We start from the raw sequence: 22,952 nt of genomic DNA, 5'->3' as shown, positions 1-22,952 counted from the left end.
ATTTTGCTTAAGGCTCATAATGTATAAGGAAGGTCAGGTCTCTTGTTTGTGAGCAATAAAATTATCTGAAGTTGTTCTGTACTTGCTGTAATGTGCATTTGTTTTTCTAAGTGAGGAAGCTTCTGAATCATAGAATCATTTGGGTTGGAAGGTGTCGCAGTAGAAATAGAGACACCTGTTTCTTTGTGCATCATTCTGAATCTTTGTTGCACACAGCTCATGTTTATATGGTTATCAGAAGGCACTGATTTTAATTCCAATTGGTCAGCAATTCATTGCAACTCAGTTCACTGGTTGGTAATGGTTAGTGTACATGTCCATCAAAATATTCTTCTCTAACAATGTTTGCATACTTGTCTCCTGGTTAAGGAACAATTTCTCATGGGTTAGAGTCTTTCTTCTCACAGGTACAATCTGTTCCCACAGGAATAGGTTCATATGCAAGCTGATTCTCACTGTTACAATTCCTTTCTTATGGGAATTTATTGACTTAGCCAGAGTAACAAGGCCTAAACCATCATTGTGTTAGGCCTTTCTTTTGTAAGGTTTTACCTAAATGTGTTAGGAATGGATCTTTAAAAGTCACCTAGTTCCAACCTCCCCTGCAATGAGCAGGAACATCTTCAGCTAGACCAGGTTGCTCAGATCCCCATCCAGCCTGACCTTGAATGTTGTCAGGCACAAGGCATCGACCTCTTTCTGGGTAATTTTAATTTGTACCACCTTCATTGTAAAACACTTCTTCTTTAAATCAGTTCTGAATCTACCTTCTTTCAGTGTAGAACCTTTAACCCTTTGCAGCTCTACTGCAAAATCTGTCCCCATCCCTAATCAAGTACTTGAAAGGGTGAAGTGAGCTCTCCCTGGGGCCTTCTCTTGTCCAGGCTGAACAGCCCCAGTTCTCAGCCTGTCTGCATAGAAGTGGTGCCCAGCCCTCTGAGCATCTTTGTAGCTCTCGACTGGACTTTCTTCAACAGTTCCATGTCCTTGATGTGCTGGGACCCCAGAGCTGGGCACAGCACTCCAGGTGGGGTCTCACCCAAGCAGAGCCATCCCCCTGGATCGCTACCCATGCTGCTTTGGTTGCAGTCCGGGACACATTCCATATAATCAATACCATGCCTAAGAATATGCATGGTTCATGCTGTTTGGACGTGAGTGTTGTCCTAATAGACCAGTGATTGTAAAAAAACAAACACCTGTGTCTCCCCTTCCCCCCCAGAGAAAAACCCAAAAAAACAAACCCATCAAAAAGCCCCCAACCCTACAAAATCTCCAAACCTCAAATGTTACTGTTATGTCTGCTTTTATACTGCTGCAAAGACAGGTAAAAGAAAGCGCCTTCTGTAATTGATACATGTTTCTGGACAGCAATTAGGTAACATCAGCTTTTCAGCTTAGGCTGGAGTACCCTGACAATTTAAAATTTATGTTGATGCTAATACTGTTTTCTTAACATCTCTTCTTGAAACAGTACAGAAATTTTTCTGATTGTGTGGAGAGGTTGTCACAAAGAGATAATTGTTCAGAAGGTGTTATTGTAAGTGTAACAGGGGGCTAGGATAAATGCAAATTAAATATGTTTTGAATAAAACAGATTCCAAACTCTCTACTTCCAGCTAAGAATACTGCCAAGCAAGTGCTGTGCTACAGTGGTTATTCTTCTTATTGGTGACTATGTTCAGCCTAGATGAAACATGAATCATATCTCTGACTATCAAAGGCAGGGTAATTGTACCCAGGAAGTGGGGTGGATGATCTTGTAGTCTGGAAAAGTGCAGAGTGGAAAAGACTATCCTACACAAAATCTAGTTTGTTGGGGATTGTTTATTTCTTAGTTTTGTCAGGAGCAATGCTATGACCCTTTCCTACAATGGATTGGAGTATCACTTTCTCTCAACGTGATGTTACACTGCTGACCACCAGTGCAGTCCAAGATTCAATAGCTGGCCCTTTGGGATTTTTTTCTATGCAGTTTTTGTAGCTGACTAGCATTCTGCCTGTTGTTAATTCAGCCTTTTCTTCCAGCTTCAGTATTAATAACCTAAAGAGGTAGCTAAATTTGCAGTTTTTGTAGGTTGCAATAAAGATTCTGATAAGATCCAGCATCTTTAGCAATCAGTGGCAGAAGAGCCTGTGAGGCATTACCTTCAGTTGTGAAAGCAACATGATGGATCTTGCTTATTGTATCTTTTCCATGTGAAAACCAGCATTGTCCTTAATAGTGTTTTCAGATGGATGGTCTTTTCTTGTGTGTGGCTTTTTGTCTGTTGATTTCCCATATGTAGGAAGCAATCTTGTTGCATAAAATTTTGGTTTAATGTTCAAAATTCTTTGTTCTGCTTCTTCCCAGTCTTTGTCTTTAATCTAGTGTCATGGAACACTGCTTCAGATAATAAACTTTGGATAAAATGGAATTTTGCATGTGGATTTATGCAGAATATTTCATTTGTGGTCCTTTTCTTAGCTACATGATACTGTAACTGTAAAACTACAGATGAGAAACCTTGTCTTGGGTCTGTATCATGGGTTTATATAATGATGTGGTTTTTTAAGTTCTTAGGAATGCCTCTGCTTGAATTAAGGTGCAAACGAGACCATATGCCAGTGACAATGGTATGGCTTTTATTTGATAGTAAATATGAGAGAGAGAGTGAGAGAATGAAAGAAATAGAAAATAGGTGGGGGGACAGAAAGAGCTTGACAGAGACAGAATAAGGAAAATATTGCCACTCCATGGATCTCAGCAATGCTCTGTTGATCCTTTCCAACTGGTCTTCTTGGTGGTGAAGGTCCCCCAAAAAGCATAGAATCCAGTGGGTTAATATACACTCAGGCTAGGTAGGAAAACCCAGGCATTTCCCTGGTGGGGGGAGTTTGCTTCAAGAATGACTCTTTGGGGGGGCGGGTGGGTTTCATGGATTATGACATCCCCACAGCTGTCTGCCATGTGGATGTGGCCTTGGGGTTGGGGGTTCCACCGCAGGGCTAGTTTGTGTAAGTGAGGATGGGTGTTCATTGCCTCTATCCAGAGGTTATACCTGAAACTTCCACCACTTCCCTTCCCCCCCCCCCCCCCCCCCGCATGATTTTGGGAGGGAGTCTGTAAACCTGGCTTCTGCGGGCTGTGGGCTCCCACCCCAAACTCAGCCAGGGAAGAAACTCTGCTGCGTTTGGCTTCCTTGTGGATGTATTCCTCTCCTTCGGCTTTGTTTGTTTTGTCCTAGACCTGAGATGATTGAAGAATGTGTTTTCTCTTTATTTAACCATAGTGGTTTAATTTACAGTGGAAAGTCCCAGTCAGGGATCTTCAGGGAGGCTTCTTCGATTGGAGCTGCTTTATACAGTTTTAGTTACAATGAGCAAAACTTTGTATCAATGTTTGAGGCAAGAATTACATCAGTCTCTGACAGTTTAGTACGGGGGGTTTGGTTTGTTGTTATTTTTTTAATTAATCTCATTGATTGGCATACTGAACGGCATTGTAACATCTCTGTAGTCCTGCCAGTACTCAGTTTTTCCAAACAGATGTAGTATCAGATTGTGCTTTTGTGCTGTTCAAATTAAGCTACTATAGTACTGTTCTAGTAGAACTGACTCCCTTTTCTCTGCAGCTTATCTACGCTGCTGTTATGACTGGATATGACACGCTTTCCAGGAAAATGGTGTCTGTTTAATTCAACACTGATCAGATTAAGTTCCTTTGTGGTAGATCTGCAAAAGAAGAAAGAGTAGATTCTGGTTTTTAATATCTGTGTGTTTCTTTTAAATTTCAAGCTAATACGCCTTTTCTATTCACAGTAGTGCTCACATGAATAAAGGGAATAGAGGTTATGTGAAAAAGATTTTTATTAGGATAGACTAAACACGAAAACATCACTCTTGCATATGTGCTTTGCAAAATTTACAGTGATCTGTTACAGCCTCTGTGGTTTTAGTTTTTTTCTTTTGTGATGCTGAGATATTTTTTTTTGTAGTAGTATTTTAAAGAAGCAACGCTACTCCAGTCAGGCCTGTCCTGCCTCCCCAGATTCTTTCCTGTCCTGAAATAACTTTGAGCCCACAATGATTTTGAAGCAAGTATTCCAGAGGTCTCAAAAGTGGTGAGTTCCTAAATATATTAAGAAAATAGGCAGCCGGCTAAGGAAGACTGGCATCATTCTTACCTCTGCAGAAGAAAAGCTGCCATGTGAGCCCCTTAGAGAATGGAGACACTGTGAATAACCTCATTGTTGGAGAGCCTTCTTTGGAACTCAGACCATCTTAGGGATCTCCAGGTAGCAGTAGCTTTTGTCTTCATAGAAGTATTTAGTGGTCTAAAATGCATTAAACATGCATTTATAAAAAACACCACGGTGTTGTGTTTGGAGGCTGTTGACTGGGGTGGTAATGATCCATATTTTGCTTTGGGAAAGAACGATTTTTGCTGAAGAAAGAACCTTTTTTTCACTCCTTTTTCCTCAACAACTTTTTGGGCACCTCCAGTTTTATTTCAGTCTCAGGTAAAACTGATTGTTGTAATGCCACTCTTGACTGTTTTAGGGATAATTCCTCAAAGAGAAGATCACAGAACTTTTAATCACCAATCTGTTTTTATACCAGACTGATTGCTGTGATGGTTCTTTTTCTTTGTATTAAATCTCAATCAAAAGTTAGTTACCATTTTTATGCTTATAAAAATATGTATCTGCCAAATAATGTGTTTTATAGGACAGTCAAAATACCAAATGGTTTTGCTCTGGGTTTTGCATGTTACATTAGCTGATTTAACATTTTCTTTCATTGTGGTTTAACCAAGTATGGGAATACAGTCAAATTGTTCTTTGCCAACTGTCTTAGCAAAGATGGTCTACATCTGATAACACTCAAAGGAAACCTGCATTTCTGCAAGCCAGAACTGTATTCCCCAGGGTCTATATTATGTTGGACTGAAATAATTATGGCATTTTATCAGCCAAGCCCTAGGTAAGAAGTGATAGCTAAAAGCTTTGAATTTCAGGTAACAGATCACAGCCAAAGGGAGAAATTTTGAGGTATAGCTTTAATAAATAAAAAAGGGGGGAAGGAGGACTGAAAGCACATGTTAACCACTGGGTTAAGTTTTTGTTTCCTGAAAACCCCCAAGACTGCTGCTTGTTCCCTTTCATCATTCTCTGGATTTTGCATCCACTTTGTGGATTTCTGCAGCATTGCTGCTGCAGCAATTGTAATCAAATTAAAATTACTGAGTTATCATCATCTGCCCTTGTGCTGTAAAGTAGTTTAATGCAAATGTGATGGGGTCTTGGTGAGACAATTGCATGAAAGCTTGAATGCCTGGATCTGGATATAAATCTACATTGGCTATTTGCTTAGGGATTGTAGAAGACATTTTTTGAAATGAATTTGTGAGAAATAGGGAAAAATTAAATCTGGGATTTCTGAAAAACAGTCATTCTCCCATATTGCTGCTATTAGAAAGATGCTTCTTGAACATACAGGAATCACAGTTTGTTACAATAGCTTTATAACGTTGGATTATTAGTTTGGTATTTGCATATTTCCAAGGGCAAATTCTTTTTGTTATATGCATTTCTATGACTTTAAAAAGAAATATTAAAAATTCCTTATTTTTAGAATTTTATTTTTAGAAAACTATCTGTATAATTGTGGTGATGATGTCTTAAGCTGCAGTTCATCAAAAACTTGAAGTTAAGTTGTGGTGTGGTCTTCCTTTTTTCTTTTTCAGTATTTATGGGTGGTTTCACTAACCTGCATATCTTTATGCTGTAACAAGCCTGAAATAGCTGAATATATGTGTATTTGGTTGAGGAATTTAATCCGTATATGGGTTTTTCTGCCTTTTCAATATTTGTTATTGGAAAGTTCCTTAAATGAAAGATAAATCTTTCCAATTTAAATAAGAAAAATACTTGTGTACAGCTGTAATAAAAGCTGATATTAAATAATTGCATAAAATGCTCCCCTGTGCTTATTCAGAACCTTGCCAAACTAAATATATTAAAATCTCAACATATTTTCAATGAATGGGTTTGAATCGTGTTCTGTGCTGTTTGGGGTTTTCCAACCCCACTGATTACATCCTAGGAGTATTTTGGATTTTTTTGTTTTTCTTGGAAGGAAATGGCAGAACTATTAGCACACACTACTGTAATTTTGCAGCCCTTTCCCTTCTCTGCAGTGGCTACGTTAATAAACCATAGGATGAAGAGAATTACTTTAGCTGTCATTGGCATTTGAAAAATGTGTTTAGAAAGAATAATTATTTGAATTCTTCTTCTGAGATGTAATGTGAAAAGTGTTCTACAAATCTAACCAATTTAACCTCCAATAAAACAAAGTATTGTTGATTTTAAAGTATTCTGTACTGCTAATATGTTTTTTTCTATCAATTCCTTTCTCAATTGATCACTCTATTTCTCACTGCCTCCCATGGCAGTCTTTTCCCTGTAAAAGGACCGATCTGTCTAAGGTAGAGAAATTAAATTTCTATTTATTGATTGCCATGTCTGCATGTAATTAACTCACAGAGGCTGTGCTAATCATCTATATGTCTTGTACTTTTTAAATACTTTTTCCCCAGAAATTTTTTTTTTTCTATTTATATTCATGTCAGCATGATACCTAATTTGTAACCTTAATGAAGGAACTATTTTCTGTTCTTGTAGAGAGTAGTCTTACAAAACTTCATTTGTATCATTGTCATTGAAACAGACATAAAATTGCATCATGTCTTCCTATTTTTGTGATACTTGGAAAACAAACTTTTTGCTGTATTCTGTATTTTTTTTTAAATCAGGTTAGAATTTGAGAGACAGCAACGAGAGGAGCTTGAAAAATTAGAAAGTAAAAGGTAAGATTGCTCTTCATGGTATTTATGTGTGCATGTATGTCTATATATACAAGGTATAGACTATTTTAAATCATGAATTTGGAATCACAGTGTTATTCAGCAAGCAAATGATCCTGAAGAGCTGAATTTGAACTAACTGATATTTAGCAGAGAAACTCTGAATAGATTGTACAGATACAATATATTACCCTTGCTCTTAATTTTCATGGTTTTACTTTAAAAGATGGCAAATTACATTCTTAATTAATATCTCTTTTTTGTGGTTATTTGGTTTTGGATTGAATCATGATAGGAGAAACTCACATGTTACAATCTGCTTCTCTTACATCAAACTGTGGTGTGCAATGGACAAACTAATCATGCTTTTCAGAAGATTATGTGGAAGTTGATGTGGAATACAAAAGAAAGCATTGTTATTAGCTGCCAAACTGAGTCGATGTTTTTGCCTCATCATACCTGCTAAGACTGTGGAAGTGATAGCAGTGCCTTGCTACACATCTCAGCACTGATTAGATTCACAGGCTGTAAACATTTCTGCATTCTCAGCTTTAGATGGTGTGCTCCATTTTGATAGAGCTCTTTATGCAATTGAACTAAGTGAAATAAACTCAGACAAATCCTGAAGCTCTGAAGCACTGAAGATACTATTCAGCAACTAATGCAACATAGTTGCAACAGTGCAACTGGTATTTATCCTTTTTTGTTATGTTGATGGAATTTGAATTCAGATTATGCAGAAGTTGATTTGCTTGTACTTTAGTTCTTTTGACTTCTGGCAAAATAACCAGTCAACTTGCAGGTTGTATGTGCTTGTATTATGGGGATAATGGTAACCCTCAAGTAAGAGAGATTACGCAGGACATAATAGTTTGTCTTAAATCTTGTAATGCTGTTTATCAGTAATTGAACTGGAGTTACCTCAAGTGAAAATATTACTTTAATTCATCTGTTGGCTTAAATGTGGTGATGTGTAATTTGCTAATCAACTCCTTCTGTACAAGTTTTTGTGCATGAGAATATATGTAAAAAAATTACGTATTTACTCTGCACTGTGTGCATGGATATGTTCTCTTAATATTTTTATTGGATTTGATTGAACTAATGCAGTCTAATTTTTTAATAATATAAGTGTTATATAACATGTCTTCCTATAATTTATATATCCACAGCTTTTTATACTGACACAGACTCTATGAATATCTTTTTGATTTGTGATGCATTGAGTCATTTCCAAGCAATGAAGGATCTTAACCTGTAACGAAACAAAACTATTGAAAAAAAAAAAAGTTGCATATAGTAGAAAATCTTAATCCAAGGCTTTTAACTTCTTGTAAATGTTTTACTGTAGGAAACAAATAGAAGAGATGGAAGAAAAACAAAAATCTGACAAAGCAGAACTTGTAAGAATGCAGCAAGAAGTAGAGTCACAGCGGAAAGAGACAGAAATAGTTCAGCTGCAAATACAAAAACAGGAGGAGAGTCTGAAACGAAGAAGTGTTCACATTGAAAGCAGGTTAAAAGATTTGCTGGCTGAAAAAGAAAAATTTGAAGAAGAGAGATTACGGGAACAACAGGAGATAGAGCTTCAAAAGAAAAAGCAGCAGGAAGAAATTTTTGCCCAGGTCAAAGAGGAGTTGCAGCGACTACAAGAACTGAATCACAATGAAAAAGTAGAGAAAATGCAGATTTTTCATGAACTAGAAAAACTAAAAAAGGAAAAAGATGAGCAGTATCTTAAGCTGGAATCAGAGAAAAAGAGACTTGAAGAACAGGAAAGAGAACAGGTGATGCTGGTGGCTCACTTAGAGGAACAGCTTCGAGAGAAGCAGGTCATGATAGAGCTCCTGAAGAGAGGGGATGTGCAAAGAGTAGAAGAAGAGAGAAGAGATCTTGAAGAGATCAGAGAATCTCTTTTGAAAGTCAAGGAAGCCCGATCTGAAGGTGATGAAAACCATGAAGAGTTGGAAAAAGCACAGCATGATTTTGTAGAATTTAAAAGGAAACAGCTGGAACAGTTGGCTATTTTGGAAAAAGATTTAATTCAACAAATGGATCACTTAGAAAAGGAAATAGCAGATGAAAAGAGAGCTCTGAAGGACTTAAAATTTGCACATGAACAACATTTAAATCTCAAGAGAGATGATGAAAACTTTATGGATCTCATACGCAAGGCTGAAGAAGTTGACGAGATAAAACCAGTGGAATACAGGCTCCAATCTAAAGTACGCCAGCTTGAGTACCTGAAGAGTAATCATTTGCCAGCTCTGCTGGAGGAAAAACAAAGAGCTTCTGAAGTCCTCGATAGGGGCTTGTTAGAGTTAGACAATACACTCTATCAAATAGAGAAAGAAATAGAAGAAAAAGAAGAGCAACTTGCCCAGTATAGGACTAGCACAAATCAGCTGCAGCAGCTTCAAGAAACCTTTGAATTCACAGCCAATGTAGCCCGGCAGGAAGGAAAGGTTCGGAAAAAGGAAAAAGAAATCCTTGAATCAAAGGAAAAGCAGCAGAGAGAGGCACTGGAGCAGGCTGTTGCTAGGTTAGAAAGGAGGCATTCTGCTTTGCAGCATCGTTCCACCATAGACTTTGAAATTGAAGAGCAGAAACAGAAGCTGGCCACCTTGAATGATAACTGTGGTGAACAGGCAGGGCTGCAGGCAAGTTTGGAAGCTGAACAGAAAGCTCTGGAACAAGACCGAGAACGGTGAGTGCTGTAATATCTTCCATTTATCAGAACCTGTCCACCAAACGGGAATAATTTTATACCTTGGATGTTGAGAACGCAACTTGTTCTCTTGAGTTTCTTCATGAATTTCAAGTACTTTATTCAGATTTGAAACTCTACTGCTTTTTAAAGGATTCTTGCTCACTTATTAAGTTCTGGTATGTTTGGATACTTATCCCATCCTCAGCAGGATATTATTTGCATTAGCTATTACAATACTTTGATTGTTTTATCTGTGTAGAAAGCTCAGACATCTTTGTGTTCTGCCCTTACAGCAAATGTACCATCTAACAACTTTTATCTCTTAAATTCTTTCTGTATAACTTTTTTTTCCCTTTATTAGTAACAAGTTAGATGTTTGTTCAAGATTTGGACAGTAAACCTGCCAACTGTTTCTCTCAACTGAACCCTTCTGGTATTAAAAGTAAATGGGGGTAAATGTTTAATTCTTTAATAGCCCTGGTTTCAAGGCTAAGTAAAAATAATCTAGCCACATATCCATGTAATATTAGATGTTGCTTTTTAAGCTTATTGGAAAATATAGAGAGGCTTTAATACTGCCTAGTGTGATGACAATCCCTTGTAGGCAAAGAAGCAATGTTGGGTTATACTCAATATATCTTGTAGCATAACATTTAGCCAAAGTATGGGAGGCTCAGAGAAAAGTCAGTCAGGTGAGGAAGGATCTTTCTTTGTGGAAGAAGAAGAATAAGAAATCTTTTGGAGTTTTTTTGACCTGAGAGAAAGGTCACTAAGATTAATGTGCTCAATCCCTACAGTATGGAAAAAGTACAGAATTGCCATTTTCAAATGTGCTACCTCATTTGCTTATACTGGAGCTTTAAAACCTGTGAGTGTCAGTGAAAAAATGAGGTGTTTTTTTCTTGAGGTAGCATTTGTCATCTATTTTTTAAGTATTTCACTCATTTATGTGAATATTTTTATAAGCCCTTCAAACAGATGTGGAAAAACCACCTAAAAGAAGAAACTTGACTGTAGCCAAATTGGAGAGCTCTTCTGTGTTCTGTTCCTTTTAAAGCATTATCAGAAGAGTTGCTTTATATAGACTGTGTAGAGGGCACTTTTTCAACATTTATAGCTACATTGTTTGGATTTTAGTTAAGCATTTTCAATACTGATTCATCATTTTGTGTATATATTTCCATTATTTTTCATAATTGTCATGAACGTAAAATCTCATTTTCTGCACTAAGCATCTCACTTGACTAAAGTGAGCTATAAACAACTGGAGTTGTTTATATTTTTTCCACAAAAGTAGGCTTGTGTGATAAGTGAAAAAATATGTTGTCAGCCAGAAAACTGAGGTTTGGAGAAGATACTAAGGAAGTAGGAAGATCTCTTTTTTTTTTCTCTTTTCTAAAATTGTTTTTTTTTTCCTTGTTTACTTCAAATTCCTCTTGCACAGGCTAAATAAAACTTCTAATAGCCCATGGGCCTGAATAATTCAATTCAGTATATTTTTGTGAGCATTGAGGCAAGAGAAAGATCTAAAGATACATGAGAGTATGTTAAACATTTCAGGGTACTTGCTGCTCTTGTGTTTGAATTTACATTTCAAAGTATATGATGCCATAGTAAGCATATGAATTATATATGTATTTTATTGTTTATCTAGATCCCATTATGTAATTATCTGCTTAGGTTCAGAGATCAGTGTTAACTCTCTGAAAATGTTTAAATGCAATATTCATTTGAAGTGCTATGCAAGTGTAAGTCTGTCATAACTAGGTGCAATGTTTTTATTTGCTTGAATCATATGAAAGCTCAAAATACTTCACCTACAGGTGTCTTGGTTTGAGATAATTTAAAGGAGAATGCTCTGGAATTAGTTATCTCCTTTAAGAGTTCCAACAACCCCTTTCCACCAATAAGAAAATAATACTAATAGAAAGTGAAAAGGCAACAGTTTATGAAGAAAAAGAATGCCAATAGGTGGGTGTGTGTGTGGGGGGGGGGAAATAAATACCTGCTAGATATCAAACTGCTAGACCTCACCACCCCACTGAAACAAAGACCCGAAATGTCAGAAAATGCCCGCTCCCAACACAGGCCTGTTGGGAAGGCTTCCAGCTCTGCCAGACACAGTGACAAGACGATGTCGGATCTGTCTCAGGAAGGCAGGAGCCTCACAGGGCAGTACCAGCAGCGCATGAAGAGCTTCCTTCCCCACAGCAAGGCACAGTAGAGCAGGCATGGCAGCTGGACTGAAGCCACTGGTTTTTTGACCAGCGGCTGCAGAATTTATTCTCAAGGCAGCTCAAACATTGCTACTATGGTTTCTCTGATCTGAGAAAAAAACAAACCAAAAAGGAAAGAAGAGGCTTTGCCTAAGCAAACACCAAGCAACCAGTAACGCAAATACCATGCTGTGAAAAAATCTTAGGTGGGGAGCTTTTTAAAAGGCCTGCACCACCCCACTCTGTGATCCCACCAGACACTCAAGGTCTGCAGCTTGAGGATCTTAAAGATACAATAACAGTTTTTGGCCACAGATAATTATGGGATCCTATATTATTATGAATCACCCAAGACAACAGGGATGACCTCCAAAATGATATTTTGAGGTCAACTTAAACTGAGATATATACATACGTTTTGGATTTACTGGCAGAGGTTTGGAGCACTAGAATGAATATAAAGCAACTTTAGAGCCATCTTTGAGGCAAGTGGCAGGGCACAGTTCAGTCTTCTTACTGGTGGGTGCATCACAAGGCTGACTAAGTTTGTAGCTATATTAGTAATTATCTTCTCATAGTAGGATGTTTACAAACCAAGAGCTAAGCTTTGTTCCTTTAATGTAAATCTGATTTCTGTAGTTAAATTGATTTTCTGTGGATGCAAACGCTTTCTTATATACATCAGCCATCTTTCATCCACTTACCCTCAGGACACAAGATTGTTTTGCTGCTAATCAAAAGAAATAGGTGGCTTCTGGCAGTGCTGTAAACAGCGCTCTAAAACTGAAGTAACAGTTCAGCCTAAGCCTCAGCATTCATCATCTCTCTAATTTTCTCATTTAATCCCCAGGATGGAATATAGAATTGTGCTTCAACTTAGGTATGTTCAATTGTAGCAGAAGTTGTAGAATCCAAGCTTTGCGTAGTTTGTCCTGTTTTTGCAAGAATTTATTTTCTTTTCATATTTGATTTCTAAGTAATCTCTAGAAAAAATTTTTTTAGAGACAAAGAATTTTAATGAAAATTGGGAAGATTATTACTGTGTTACTAATCTAATCTCAGCTACTTTACAAGTGAAAAGGGTGTTCTGCAGATTACTTTGTTGTAGTATGATGAATAGTGCAATGAGTGCTTCTTATTTCGTACAAAATGCCTCAGGCATTTTTAGTCAGAAACACAGTAGCCAATTTTGCATATTGTATTCTGTGCATAAATCTGGGAGGAATTGAGTTTATTTGTTAATGAAAGCAAGGAGGTTTCAAAAGATGATTTCTTACCTATATATATATATACAGTAAGTACTGTATGTTTATTTTGTAAACAAATTTTCAGAAGGAAAACTGGAGCAATTGGACATGTGTACATGTGTAGTACACAGTTTGAAGATTTTCTTACAGAGAAGTTTTGCCACATCAATCAATGTTTTAACTTTTTTTTTAATTAGTACTGTATTTTGAGTTTTTAATGTTTGCCTTTTTGTTTCTTCATTTACTTTCACACTGGAAGATAATATCTGAGGTCATTGATAGAGTTCTGTAAAAATGAGAATTTATTCAAGTGATTCTAATAGGTTAGGTCTTGGGAGTTAATATTTAATGTACAGATTTCAGTGCCTCTTGTGATGGAAGTTATTGAAGTTATTTTATTTGACTTAATACTACTCTTGGAATGTGGTTTTGAGCTGTCTCTATTTTCCTATCTAAATATGCTTAAAGAAGAATTATGATTTTTTTAAACCTTCATAAGTATTAGTATCTATAATCTTACGTAATGTATACCAGGGCACATTGCTTCCTGTCGTAACTATGCTAATCAACTCTAAACCCAAGCAAATTACATGTTACGATATCTTTATAGCCTGGATCAGGAAATCCAGCAGCTGAAGCAAAAAATATATGAGGGCGATGGAGCTCTGACAGGAAACCATGGAATATTAGGTGAGAGACTCTCCCATAGCAGTTCTCCTGCCAGCCCAACAAAGCCACAGCCACCTGCTGCCCCACTGGTTGATGATAGGTAGGTGATTTACATTCCTGAAACGGAATGCAAACAATATCTTTAGAAAAGAAATATTTTGAAAGACCATTCAGCCAGAGTTCGATTTGATTTAAATACTGTGATTGTACTGGAAGACTTGTCTGGAAATAAAATTTATGTATATTGTAAGTAACCAGTAGCTTCTCCTGTTGCTCCTGTGCAGTTTGTTTTAGAATACAGAGTTGGGAAACGGTATGCTGGAAGATATTTAAATAGTTTTTGAGTTTACAATTACTTGACTGTATGGTTTTGCTTCACATATGCTTAAGGCAACAAAGTAAATTTAATTGTCTTAAACATTTTTTAATAGGACAGCTGCCTGGCATCACTAAAGTCTTTAATCTCTGCTCTCATTATATTTACACATAGCTGTTGTTAGTATCAGATCTTGGAACATCCCATTTGTTTGAAGACCAAACCTCTGCTAACCCAAGTTGCTGATATTACAGCAGCAGTGAAGGCAAACTGTTAAGTTACTCAAGATGCAAACCCCACCTTCTTCCTTCTTCATCACTTGTGCCCTCACTGCCTCTGGTGTGTAGAGCTGCACTCATAGCCATGGCTGAACCTGTGGTCTAGTAATTTGTTTAATTAATAACAAATTTTTAACCTTTGCATGTCAGACTGACATTCAGAAGTCAGTGTTCCTTCCTTAAAGAGGGATAAAACTGCTCTAACATTAAGCCTGCAGATTAAGAGCTGTGCAGTACTTAGGGTTAAAAGCATTTCAAAGAGCCTTTTAGTCTGTTTTGATTTTTATGTAAAAATACGTTACTTTTCCATACATACACACACTTTTCTGTGTCTTAAAGGATAAATGCCTTTATTGAACAAGAAGTGCAGAGAAGGCTCCAGAATATTCATCATAAAGCTGAGGATAATCGTGTTAGTGCGTCCTGGTCTACAGAAAATTTCAAGGTGAGCAGAAATGAGTGGGACATCCTGACCTTCCATGAGTCTAACCACTGATTTAGTTTTGTTGTTCAGTAATTTTCATGTTTTCCTGTGTTTACTTACTTTTAGTTTACCAAAAAATGTAAACTATAAATGAAGTATGATTTCAGTTTTTAAATTTTAGTAATCTTTTTATTTCCAGTGATATTTTTATGTTGTATTTTGGTGGGGTGGGGGTTGGCAGAAAAGAGTGTGTAAATGGCAGTAAGAAGTTTGCAGATAAAATAAAATCTTCATTTTATGTCAGAAAAAATTTAATTGATGAAAATTAATGTTCTTCTGAGTGGAATTTCATACTTGCAGACAAATGCTTATTCAAAAACTGGTGATTTAATTCATCCAAAGAGTAGGTTTGTTGACTTCTAAGATAGTGGTTTAATAAAAATAGATTGATATTTTTGTCTATTGTAAAGAATGTCTCTTCCTCTGAATACTTTTAAATTAACTTTTGCAAGAAAGACACTTTTTAATAACCTCCTGTACCTTTTTTTTGTCCTTAGGATAATGAGAGGCATAATAACAGCACTATGCAGCGCAAGTTGAAGTATGAGGTAGGTCATAATTTGTCAAAATGAAATGATTGTCTTAAATTATGGTATGCCCTGTAATTAAATTTCATAATGTTTAGCTGCATAATTAGAATTTTGAATTCACAGCAAGATTAATGGCTAACAGAGATGGTGGTGCATCTTATCAGCTGGAATCAAAGTGATTTTGTTTCAGATTGGACCTAAGTTTTCCTTGTTTGAAAGGTTTCTTCATTGTTTTGGAATGATTCTTAATTTGAAAGGGTATCCCTTTCATTATTTATAGAGGATAAAAATCATTTAATGAACACTTAATGATTGTCTGAATTCAGAATACACATAACGTTTTTGAGTCACAATGAACTGCTTTAAGGGTGTCTATAAGTTAGCAATGAGAACCAGGCGGGCTGTGTTTGTCCTGAAGGTTTCGTACATGTATTTATGTATTTTTAAACTGAGGCTTAGACCCTTCCCACCATATTTAGTTGTCTAACTCCTGCTTGAAGCACAGTTATTGTCTTGGTGGGTAAATGCTAAATACCTTCATGGATTTAAACTGTAACAATATGAGGGCTGAACACCTTGAATTTGTACTTTTTTGACTTTTACACTGTTGTTTTTCAGTTGTGTTGGACTCTCTTGGCTACTATGGGATTATGTTTTTGTGCATGTGTGGAAAAAAAATTAAGGGGTTCTAAGTTTCTGCATTGCCTGCTGACTTTCCTGGGGGTTTGGAGTAAAGCAAATATAAACCAACTGAAATGGATACTGTACAAACAAAAAGCAAGGATGGGTTGAAAAGGACACCTGTTCCTTAATCAGATATCAATCGCTTCTGTTGGATTTTCAAGAGAGAGGGTGTGTACCAATTTTGAATGATCATATAAATCTGATCAAAATTAATCCTCAGTTTAAGAAATGTTCAGGTCAGAAGATTTTACAAAGACATTTTATTTTATTATTTTGGAATTTTTAACAGAAAAGTCAACAGTGGCAGCCACACTGTGGTTTTCCATTTCTGTCTAAAGAGAGCAATTGTGCTTCTTAGTTGTGTGGAGAAAATGCAGGAATAAGAGACCGTAAGAGACAGAAGGCATATATGGAGATGCTGGATTTATTTTCCAGTTCCGGAAGACTCTCCTTCCGTTGTACATCAGAGAAGGCATTTCAGAATGAAAGGAGTAACTCACAGCAGGAGAGCTTTGCTTGAAATGTGACATGAAAAGTAGTTCAATTGATTCTAAAAGTACTAATACTTTAAAGAGTAAGAATGTTCCATATCAGAATGTTTTATCTACTTCTTTACATAGTTCTGACTTTATTAATGTCGCTTATTCGCTCCACAAGGTTGAAAACGTCAATCATTTTGATTATAAAATAATTACTTCTCTAGATTTTTACAGCTGAAAAACTGAATCTGATTGTTCCCACTTGGAACAGATGTCTTCTGCAGGATCCTTAATGGGTGCTAATGAGCAAACTGGCTTTAGCATATGCCTTCTCTTTTCTCAGTCTAATGTACATTCTGAAACAAGAACTTATAAGAGCCCATTAAAGATAGTGCAACCAAAAGTTGAAGACCAGTCTAGTAATTCTCAGCTTCCAACACACAATGCTTCTGATTTGGTTTCTTTTAAGTCAGTAGTTTCTTGTTTTGGTACAAAACCAGAATACACTTCCAGTTGGGGATATTTTTTCAGTAAGCTTTCCTGCTTTTACAAAGGTACCAGTAGTCAGCTGGTCAGCAGTGCAGTGGTTTCTAAACAAATTAAGTAGCTAGGAAATTTGTGTGATGGAAATGAGAGATGTACCCAAGCAATATAATTAATAAAAAATCTGCCATTTATAAGAAACTTGCAAGTAAATGTGTTTCTCAGGTCAGACATGAATCAAGACATATCCCACACTAGTTTTGGTGCTAAAGCTCATACTGAAAATGTCATTCCACCTGAATCCTCCGTGCAAGAGGCTATCACAATGTGCATAAAGCATAGAGATCTCTGATGCTTTTGTGAGAAAGCCCCCTGAAGAATTTGCATGCCATTTGAAAAAACAAAAAAGCTAGAAAATGGGAAAACAGTTTAGTGTTAAGACAGAACTTTCTGCATTCCCCTGATGTCTTTTTGAAACCTCAGGTGTATACTCTGGAAAAAGTACAGGAATTTTTCATTTGTGCTTTACCTCAAATTTCTGTTAGGATGGAAGAGTTGAAAGGTATCTATTGGCTTGCTGCTGGCAGTTGCAGAAAACCAGACCCAGAACCTACTTGCTTGCTTTTGTTCAGTTCCATTCTGTATCTTGTTGTTCTGTCAGCTGAACAAAGCACCTGCCAGAGCTCTTTGGCAGTATTTCATGAGGTTCCTATCAACACTATAAAGAAGATTCAAGTTGGCTTTGCTGGACAGAATATTTGACTTCTGTGTTCTGCTGAAGATGGCTTACTCACAACATTTACCTAAAACAAGCACTTCACTCTACGAATTTGCAGCAACATAGTGAGATGTTTGATTGTTACAGCTCAGTTTGTATTGGTTTGGTTTGGATGATGATGTTTATTTAAATCACCAGCTCTTGAAAGAAAATTTGATGCAGATTTCACTGGACTGGACTTCGGATATAAATGAATTAGTTTTTTCAAATGGAGTACAATCGTCCTGTAAATTTCAAATTGAGTTTGCTCATCTGGTTTACTTATTCTATGAAAATATTAAGTATTAAAGTATTAATATTGGGAATAACAAGGGCAGTATTAAGTCTTCATTAGGTGATATTCATATACTGATAAGAAGACTGTGTATAGGAGTCTTGTTATTACAACTACTCATGTAAGTCTCTTATAGAAAAACAATGTATTTTTTTTCTGCACCTAATAATTTGTATGCTTCATGCCAGCAATCACAATTTGACAGCTTTTGGTTGTACAGTTTGAATGATATCTGTTGTGCAGTTTTGCCAGACAAAGTGAAGTGCACAAAAATTGAGCTTGTGTTTTCTAAAAGGAGTGAGATTGGACGTGATTCAGGAATTATTTTTTAATTATTGTGAAAAAGAAATAAATGCTCAGCTGACAGTCATCCATCAATTCTTCAAAGCAGTTTGCATATCCCTTTGGGAATCTGGAAATTAACTTTCAGTTAAAGTGAAGAATCCATTTGACTAATTATACATTTGACTAAGTGTTGAAATCCAAATAAGTTTAGATACATTAAAAATAAAAGGCTAATAAATATTGATAAAAATTCTTCCGTCCCCTCCCCCCCTTTATTTTTAACTCAGTAGAGAAAAGGGACCTTTGAGCTCTAAAGGAATACCACAGACTTTGTACACTCATCTAAGCAATAATAATTATTAATTGAGTGCTTACATTTTGTACATCTCTGAAATGCTTTTCTTACAATTCCTTGGGAAAGTGAGGAAATTAAATGCTTCTATGTTATATGGGAGGTGGATGAAAACTATAATTACAACTCTGTCTTGTTATTTTAGTTTTGACTATGTTCTCTAGCTCCTTCCATGGACTGTTTTCATTTACGTTTTCTCTATTCCTCCTTGACTGTCTTTTCCTTAATCGTTTTGATTCTTTTTTTTAAATGCTCCTCATTTACTTCATGCCCTTGATCTCAGTATTTCAACACATCTGCAGATTTTTTAAATCTTATTTTCACTATATGCTCTTAATACTACGGATGTTTACAGCTTTTGTGCGTGCAATTTTGGGAATATTAGCATTGACAATTCTTCTCTTCAGAGTTTTATATTTAAGGGTTATTGCACTTTCACATCAAAATTTGTCACAAGTGCAAAAGGGGCTGCCCTTTAAATAGGGTTTCAACCTTTGGTCATGCTACTGTGGCAAGATAGATGTTTTGGGGGAGGTGTAGTCTACCATCTGTGAGCACATTTCTCATGCACCAGCTAGGTAGTTGACAACTGGGGACACTGCCTGATAGATGGATGTTGTAATGCACATTTATGGTTTTATATTGCATCTCTTACAGTCTTTTTATTACTACATCTCAAGAGACAATGGAGATGTAGTAATTATTTGACATTAATTAGTAGAGTATTTCCATTGGTCGAGGCTTTCCTCTAGCTTAGGACAAGGGGTATTTTACCTGTTACTACTGTCAGATGTTTGAGTAGTAAATAAGCTGTTGTCTCCTATCATTTGTTTCTTCCCTTGTAAGGGGAGCTGAATATCTTTTGAATCCTGTTGCTTGAATATGCCATCTGCCTTGTTTGAGGAAGATGTTTTTTGGCAGAAGAAACAGTGGTATCTCATCTGAAATTCTAAAGTCTGTAAGCATATTGCCAAGCAGAGGTGAAATCTACTACACAGAGTTAGACTTCAGTCTCTCTCCTAGCATAAGAACATTTCCCATTTGTTTTTACCATGTTAGGACATGATAATATAACTCACATGGGATTTAGAAAGAAATAGCTTGCACTGGGTAGGGAAGTTATGTCTAGAAGGATGAATACTTGTTTGGATAAAGAATTATGTAGGTTTTTATTGCTACATTTCTACCTCCTCAAGGAAGTCCAAAAATGAGCAAAATGTGTCATGTTATTTTGAGGTATTGTGGAGTTTTTTATAACAAAGAATGTGTACACAAATGAGTTGACAGAGTAGTGTCATCATGTCAGTCCTACTCAGGAGTGGCTCCCTCATTGACATGACTATGGTATTTCTTCTGGGCCTTTCCCCAAGTCAGCTTTGAATGACACTATCTTAGAGGACTGTCTTGATGAAGACTGTTAAAGGAACTGTTAAAGTCTCTGCAACCAATTTCTTTTCTGATTATAGTCCAAAGTTAAATGTTTGTGCATCTTTTGTATCCCAATAATCCTTTTTCTCTCTGTTGCTTTTTAAAAAAATCTAACTCAATGAATACTCAGCACTTTCATGAAAAAGAACTTCATGGCAGTATATTTTATTCTAATATTTCTACTATTTTTATGATGTAAACATAAAGATCATTGTTTATGAATATCAAAGCATTATTTAATGTATTAGGATGCATTTTCCACAACACTTAGTGTTTGAGATTGTTTTTCTCTCTATTAGCTGTTCGTAATAGTACTCTGAAAATGACTGCCAATAAATTACATGTTGACAGAGGTGGCTTTAAAAGGTTTTATTGCTGTTTTAAGATAGATGATGTTGTTTTCAGGGGAATGAGCTTCTCTTTTCCCCCAAGGAAAGAATTTGCATTTCAGTGCTCGAGAAATGAGTTTTAGCTAAAAAGCCACTAATGTGGGTAGTAATTACAGAAAAGCAAAATGGACAGGAGACAATATTTGTTGTGAAAACAAAGGTTGCTAAAAATATTTTTCCATTTAAACATAAACTTTTTTAATGTTTCTTAAAATAGAAAGAAAAAGTTTGTGGTGAATAGATTAACTCCGTGGAAGAAAAATTCACTTTCTTTGTATTTTCTTTTTCACTCTTATTAATGCTAATGTTAAGGGAAAATACATTGTCGTTTATAATTGACTGGCAATGAAATAACACCCTCCTCTTTTTGGGAGCCATGATGATGTCAAAAGGCTCTCTGTAACAGGCAGAGGTCTTTATGAATGAGTTTCAAATTCTTCTCCACCTCCTACACAGTCTTATGTGTACTGGAAGTCACCAGGTGTTGCTGCAAAGAAGATGAATGTTGAGAATGCAGTTACAGCTCAAGTGATGGATAGCAGTGCTAAATACAAATATATAATGTGGTTTTAACTTTAAAGTGATAGTTCTTCAGACTTCTTGGTTGTTAACTTATATTTGTCATGCTGCTGTTATTTTTTAAGTGCCAGTTCATTAAGGTTTTCAGACCAAATATGTTCAGTGGAGCAAGTAGAGGCTTCCTTGAAGGCCGGCTGTGTACTTTTTCACTCCAAATGCTTATGCTACTTCTGGGCATAGTGACTGCAAAGCATTAATCTTTTCAGTTGCAAAAATGTCTTATTTTGGACATAATTCCAGAGTTACATATTTCATCTGGCTATCAGAGGAATGAGCACTCATTGTAAATAGATTTTTAGATCTTTTTGTCCAGACTGCAAATTTATCATGGTTGAGTTTTCTGGGATTCAGATATGGTTAAAAAATAGTAGGATGCCGTTCTGACAGTGGATTGCTTATTTAATTATAAAATGGGTTTGATTTTAGGAGCTTTCTGAATTACCCAGACCCCTGCAGCTTTGCATGATATTGTTAATGTTTGTTATAAAATATAGAGATGTACAAAAATAGGAGTTAACAGTGACAGCTTGATTAATGCACTGGTTTTTTTTTTAAACGAATGTAATAAAAAGTCTTCTGCTTTCCTTTGTTTTTGATATCTAAGTTGAAAATGCTTTTTCAAATAAAGGAATATTTCAATATTCCTTAATATCACCTTAATTTTTGCATGCATAAAAATACGCTTGCTTATAAGACAAGATAACTTTGTTTTCAAAGAATTCCTTCATATTAGAATTAATTTCTGCCTCCTCTTTTCCTGCTCCTCTGACCAAGAGCACCTACTCATTTGCAGTGAAGTTTTTCTTCTTTTTCTTATGTAGTGATTTTGATTTTCCTTTCTTCTCCCTATCTGGTATGTACATGAAAGCGGATGGTCTGTCGTTCACTGGCAGCAAATCCAGATGACCTAAAGGACCCAATTAAAATTAGTATTCCACGATATGTCCTGTGTGGGCAGGGAAAGGATGAACATTATGAGTTTGAAATAAAGGTAAGTGCTTACCTTTTGCTTTTCTTTAATGCTCTTGTTCCACTAAGTGCAATTTTTGGTTCTCTTTCTCTTATGCAAGTGACCTCAATACTTGTTAAATAAGAGCAGTGAGAAGAATGCACACTATTGGACACTATAAAGACAAGTATTTTTTGAGTGGGTTGATTGTACAGAGGAGGTTAGTGGCCACTCTCTTGGGGTGAGCAGTTCCAGAGTCAATGTCAGTTCAATTTGAAGAGTTCCAGAGATGAGGATTAAATACATATTGGTTATAAACAGAAAGCCCTTTATTGAGATGCAAGTGTCAGGTATAGAAAAGGCTTAGACTTGAAATATTTATCTGGAATAAGGAAAGCACAAAATCATTAGTCAAGTATTTTGCATCTATGAGTGACAAAGGCTTATTCCTGTCAGACTCTGTTGTTCTGATTCTTCCCACTCTGCATTTCCAAGGTGCTGCTTCTCCAAACTCTCAGTTGATTTTTTGTGCAAAAAATCAATTGGGGGGGGGGGGGAAAGCATATTAATTTTCTTTCCTCTGGTATGCAGCCAGTGTTGTTTCAAAGCAAGATCTAAAGTCTAATTAGAAATGTGTTCTCAGTGTGTATGGACATATGTATAGCATAACTGATAGTCCTAGTTTGAAAGACAGGTGTTTGCTAAGGAAAGCAGAAGCTTCCCTTTGAACTGAAAAATGTGATCCTTCCTTCCTACAGATTATTATGATTTTGAAATTAAGGGAGCTCTCAAGCAAAGATATTGGGGTAGGAATAACAGTTCTTTACTAGTATATCTAACAAGACAAACAAGAACAACAACAGCTATGAAATTACCCACAAACAGAACAGTAACTCAGTCCCAGTGTTTTTTGGCTGCAGGCACCTTTTCCCTGAGCTGCAGTTCCCGGTGCTGGGGGCGGGCGGGTCCCGC

The 22,952-nt window shown here is 36.3% G+C and overlaps 1 protein-coding gene across 1 annotated transcript in view; it reads left to right on the top strand.

Moving 5' to 3' along the window:
- Positions 1–22,952, top strand: part of KIF16B (kinesin family member 16B) — a 134,180-nt gene that overhangs the window by 58,748 nt on the left and 52,480 nt on the right. Inside the window, exons 19-25 of the mRNA XM_062489051.1 lie at positions 6,440–6,472; positions 6,800–6,853; positions 8,202–9,557; positions 13,634–13,792; positions 14,626–14,731; positions 15,268–15,318; positions 21,900–22,022. Of these exons, the coding sequence (XP_062345035.1) occupies positions 6,440–6,472; positions 6,800–6,853; positions 8,202–9,557; positions 13,634–13,792; positions 14,626–14,731; positions 15,268–15,318; positions 21,900–22,022 (1,882 nt within the window). The remainder of the gene's footprint in view (positions 1–6,439; positions 6,473–6,799; positions 6,854–8,201; positions 9,558–13,633; positions 13,793–14,625; positions 14,732–15,267; positions 15,319–21,899; positions 22,023–22,952) is intronic.

The sequence above is a fragment of the Cinclus cinclus genome, chromosome 3, assembly GCF_963662255.1.
Source record: "Cinclus cinclus chromosome 3, bCinCin1.1, whole genome shotgun sequence".
In the NCBI taxonomy this organism is placed as follows: Eukaryota; Metazoa; Chordata; class Aves; order Passeriformes; family Cinclidae; genus Cinclus; species Cinclus cinclus.
This window is presented reverse-complemented; position numbering and strand designations above follow the sequence as displayed.